We start from the raw sequence: 5,441 nt of genomic DNA on the forward strand, positions 1-5,441 counted from the left end.
CGGCACATTATCCAGGCAGTTAATGAAGACATTCAAGAGTGTTGGCCCCAGTGCTTGCACTGAGGGATGCCACTAGGAAGTGGCCACCAGCAGGACTCTACCACTGCTGACATTTGGGCTGGATCCACCAGCCACCTTCCCACCCACTACATCACCCACTTCTTCAGTCCAGATACCTGGACTGGGGACCAATCTGGCTATAAAGAGATTACAGGAAACCATGTCAAAACCCTTGCTAAGGTCCACGTACAAAACATCCCCTTCTTTCCCCTACCCGCACAGGTTCAGCAATGCCTTTCTTCTCCTACAAGTACCTGGAAATGGCTGCAGCAGTATTTGGCCCATTCCCTTCCCGGGGAAAGATGTAACGATGACCAGCCTGTAATTCTCCCAGTCCTCCTTCTTGCATTTCTTGAAGAAAGGTTTGATGTCTGCCTTTTCCAAGGACCCCAGAACCTCTCTGATGGCTCTGACACACATGGCATTTAGGCTCACTCAGATTCATCTCCCCACACACACGCTCTGTGCATGCTTAAGTCTCCTCTGTGCAATGCAAACATGGACTTCTGACCTACTCCTTAGGTGTCCTTCCATGGAGGGACAAAGAACCTCTCCGAGCTGGAGTGAGAGGCCAATGCTGGGAATCGTGGTTGCAAGGGGCTGGTCTGTGGCCATTGCCCTGGGGCACCTTGCCCGGGGTGTCAGGCAAACACGGGCACAGACCAGACCCTGCTCTGCTGGTCCTTCCAGCTGGTCCCTAGATGCCTGGCTGTGCAAGGGACACTGCTGTGTGCCCCAGCCCTGCACACTCACATATTTTGGATGTTCACTGGTGTTTTCCTCACCAGAGCACTTTCTTGAGCTTGTTCTTGACAGCAGCTTTGGAAGAAGACCTAAGCCTCCAGGCACTGCCCTGAGGAGATCACCCTTCTTTATGGAAATGCTGTTATGGAGGCCAGCTCTGTCACAGAAGTGCCCATTGCCTGTCCCTGCCTGTGGTCACAGGACTACCACGCAGCACGACTGTGACCAAGCTGCCAGAGCACTCAGGGCTGACACCAGCGCAAGGGATCAGGAAGAGAGTGTGGAAGTGGCAAGAGAATAGCTCTGGAAGACCAAGCGCTGGTGCTCCCTGGCAGTGCTGCCATGCTGGGACTCTTTTCCTCTCCACCCATGCATACAGGAAATGTCTCTTCAGCTCCAAAAAGTTCTTGGAGGAAGGATGTCCAGAAAAAAAAGTCAGTGAATGGCCCTTTGTTTTCTTTAAACACACAGAGAGAACAGCTCGTCATTTACACAGCTACTCAGTCAGAAAACCAACCAGTGAATTAGAAAGGAGATGACAACATTATCACAATTAAACCATGACCAACGGCTATGCAGAAGACCATGGGTAGCTTATTGCTCCAGAAAAACATCCAGTTATCAGTTTCCACACTGCATCCTTGAGCTGCTGGTTCCTCATGCTGTAGATGAGGGGGTTCACTGCTGGAGGCACCACTGAGTACAGCACTGCCACCACAAAGTCCAGCAAAGGTGAGATGGAGTGGGGCTTCAGGTAGGTAAACATGACAGTGCTGATAAACAGGGAAACCACGGCCAGGTGAGGGAGGCACGTGGAAAAGGCTTTGTGGCGTCCCTGCTCGGAGGGGATCCTCAACACGGCCCTGAAGATCTGCACATAGGACAGCACAATGAAAACAAAACAGCTGAATACTACTAAGATACTGACCACAAGAAGCCCAACTTCCCTGAGGCAGGCGTCTGAGCAGGAGAGCTTGAGGATGTGGGGGATTTCACAGAAGAACTGGTCCACAGCATTGCCTTGGCAGAGGGGTAGTGAAAATGTATTGGCTGTGTGCAGGAGAGAATACAGGAACCCAGTGCCCCAGGCAGCTGCTGCCATGTGGACACAAGCTCTGCTGCCCAGGAGGGTCCCGTAGTGCAGGGGTTTGCAGATGGCAACGTAGCGGTCATAGGCCATGATGGTGAGGAGACAGAATTCTGCTGACATCAGAAAGACAAACAGAAAGACTTGGACAGCACATCCCAAGTATGAGATGGCCCTGGTGTCCCAAAGGGAACTGGCTATGGATTTTGGGACAGTGGTGGAGATGCAGCCCAGGTCAAGTACAGAAAGGTTGAGGAGGAAGAAGTACATGGGGGTATGGAGGCGGTGGTCACAGGCGATGGCAGTGATGATGAGGCCGTTGCCCAGGAGGGCAGCCAGGTAGATGGCCAGGAAGAGCCAGAAGTGCAAGAGCTGCAGCTCCCGCCTGTCTGTGAATGCCAGGAGGAGGAACTGGGTGATGGAGCTGCTGTTGGACATCTGCTGTCTCTGGGCATGGGCACTGTCATAGGAGGAAAAGACAGTAACAAGTTAAGGGAGACTTCTCTGAGCAAAATCAAAGCCATTTCTCATACACCCTCACCCTGCTACACACAGACACCCTTTTCCTTTTCTAGCAGACCTTCCTTCAGCTCTGCGGCTGGAGCCCTGGTTGGTGTTGGCTGAACGTGCCATGAGGAGCAGGGGCTCTGCCCGCTGGCTGCCGAGGGGTCAGCCCTGCTCTGCAGCAGTGGGTTCATGGGAAGAGTGGGGCCAGGGGCCAGTCCTGGTGTTCGACCTTCTCTCATGAAACTGCTCCTAGTGCAGGAGGGGCTTTCAGCATCTGCACTCCCAGTGCTAAGGAACTGAGGTGGCAGAAGGCAGTCTGAGAGGTTGGGGTTTTTGACAGCTCCTCCTCCCCTCGCACCCAGGGGAGTGTTCTTGGATGTCAGAAAGCCTCAGCATTTGTGCTGCACTCAGGGAGAACAGAGGGAGTCCTGCGAGGCGGGAGGAGTGCCTGTGGCTTGGTGCAGAATAAGGGGAGCTGGTTTGTCCCTCCGTCTGGCTCCCAGCTGACCTGGGCTTGCACCGTTTTGAGCTGGAGGGTGATCACACTCCCATATTACCCTGAAAAGCCACCAAGCACTGCTGTGAGCAGAGGGATCCACCTCAGATCTCTAAATGTCTCACCCTTTCCTGAGGTCCCAGCTCCCCACTTCACAAACCCATTAGCATCTTCTCTGTTGTAGCATCTCTGCGCTTCTCCATGGTGCCTTCAGATAACACAAAGGTGCTATAGGGCAGGTTTTCATGCTGGAGGGAAGCTCACAGCTTGGAAGGAATCCTCAAGGCAATAGCCAAGTGTCCTAATGATGGCACTTGAGTGAGGGAGATTCAGCTCATACCCCAGACCCACAGATTGCATTGCCCACAGCCTCAGAGGTTAGATGAAAGTTGGGACGTGTTCCCATGGACACAAATGCATGAAAGGACCAACAAGATCAGCCTGTGACTTTGCAGCTAAAAATTGCCAACCCCGGAGAGCCTGGCAGCAAGAAGATAACAATAGCAATAACACAGACAAGTGGAGGAACAAGGCAAAACACAGTGAGGGTGTGGCTGAGAGAGGCCAGGGCAGAGGCATTGGGGCACTCAGACAGCGTTCCTCTTCCCCAGCTGTGCACGTCACCTCCCAGACACCACCATTGCCGGGCAGCTGCTCTCAGCCCCTGTGCTCTGCAGAGGGAACTGGGCCCGTGGCTGCAGAGCTGCACCACGGCTCTGCTGGAGCTCTGGCTGCAGAGGAGGTGGTTCACGGCTTGGAGCCCCCAGCCCTGAGGGCAGAGGCTTTGGTGGGTGGGAGAGGAGGCAAGGGGGCTTGCTCAGTGGAAGAGGTCTGCATTGGAGGGGATCACACAGAGTCTTCTGAATTCTCCCTCCCACAACATTTCTGGTTTTACTTTCCTCTCATTCCCTCATCATCTCCCTGCTGCCTGGACATTCTTACCCTGGGAGGTGTTTCCCTGTCCCATGTCTTTTCCCTGTCAGTGCTCACAGACCCCATGCCAACCTCTGTGCACTCACCTTGGCCCTCCAGAAACCTGCCTGTTTGCTGGGCAAACTTGCTGGGTGCATTTTCCTGTTTGCATGTAGAAAAAACAACAGGTCCCTAACCCCAATATGTCCAGCAGAGGTGATGCTGGTGCTGTCCATAGGCGGAGGAGTGGCTGAGGGCACTTTAGGAGGCTCCCATCAGACTTACTGATCACTTGCTCGGCCGTCTCAGTGGCTTACATCAAAGTTGACAGCTCCTTTTCCATTCATCCCTTTTCCACTACCCCCCCACTCCAAACAGGAAACTGAAAACACAAATTCAGGAAATCTTCATTATCTTTATGGCAATCCCTGCCAGGACCTTCTCCTTGAAACATACCTGAGGAAATATTCTGGGGGTAACTGGAGCTGTGAGCAGCCCTGACCCACACAGCACTCTCTCAACAGCAGAAGGACCCTGCCCTACCAGGGGTCCCTTCTTCCACCCACATATTCTCCCCACAGCGCCGCTGGGAGCTCCCCGGGCAGGCTGAGCACTGACCCTGGCACACAGAGCGCTGGGGGACAGGGACCCTGCTCTGAAGGACAGCCCTGGGCATCCTTACCTGTGCCTCTGGCTTAACACCCTTGCAGTCATCCCCGGAGGAAGGCAGACATCATGCCCTGTTCCCCTGATGGTGCAGCAGGGAAAACCTTCACTGGAACATCTCTTCCTCCTCTACATTTGAGAAGCCGTAAGATTCATCCTTAAAGATCCCACAGGCTGTGGGATGTAGCAGCTTTTGGAGATCCCTCCCGCAACTGCAGCTTCACTGCCCTGCTTCCAGGGACTTACCGTGTCAAGGGCTGTGAAGATTTCTCCCACAATGAGCTCTCATCATCTTCCCACTCCCAAATGCCTTTAACCTCTCTCTGCCTCGCTCCTCTCCCCTCGGTGCCTGCAGGCAGTGCCCTCAGCCCTGCTGCCCTTTGCAGAGGAGCTGCTCCTGGGCAGAGCTGTCTCTCTGCAGCGCTGCCCACTTGCCAGCAGCTCCCTCCATCCCAGGAGCCCAGCCCAGCTCAGCAGCAGAGGCCCAGCCCAAGGCATCACTTTCTCTGCCCCTCTGGGCTCCCTCCACGTGTCCCTGGGGCTCTAAGGGCTGACAGCACCTGAGAGGCAGCAGGGTCTCTCCTGGGGAGCGGGGACTGACACAGACTGATGTCATCACTGCCTGTCCCTCTCTGAATGCTGGAGAGATGCATTTTAGAAGTGGCATTTTCCCAAACATGGCATGGTGGTCTACGAGACGTGTAAATGTTCTCATCCCTTTACCCCTCTCCCCATCACATTGCCAGGCAGGACACCTCGGCAGTGACAGGAACAGATCATTTCCCCCCCAGTGCAGGGCAGGGATTCAGCTGAGCCCATAAGGTGTCTCCTCTCTGGTGAGGAGGCCAGAGACTGCAGTGGGGTCCAGATATCCCCCATGCACCCCACAGACCCACAGCACCTGGGATTCCTCTTGCTTCAGCACAAAATAGGTGCCTGCAGATCAGCCCCTGCCCTCAGCACCCACTG

At 54.5% G+C, this 5,441-nt stretch overlaps 1 protein-coding gene across 1 annotated transcript; it reads right to left on the reverse strand.

Moving 5' to 3' along the window:
* Window positions 1-1,375: 1,375 nt before the first annotated feature.
* On the reverse strand, window positions 1,376-2,329 carry LOC309603433 (olfactory receptor 14A16-like; the record flags this gene model as incomplete). The annotated part of the gene is made up of 1 exon (XM_082338286.1): window positions 1,376-2,329. The coding sequence occupies one exon, from the start codon at window positions 2,327-2,329 to the stop codon at window positions 1,376-1,378; it is 954 nt and encodes a 317-aa protein (XP_082194412.1).
* Between the last annotated feature and the right edge of the window lie 3,112 nt (window positions 2,330-5,441).

This window comes from Platalea leucorodia (assembly GCF_965183815.1).
Source record: "Platalea leucorodia genome assembly, contig: HAP1_HAP1_SCAFFOLD_77, whole genome shotgun sequence".
Taxonomy (NCBI): domain Eukaryota; kingdom Metazoa; phylum Chordata; class Aves; order Pelecaniformes; family Threskiornithidae; genus Platalea; species Platalea leucorodia.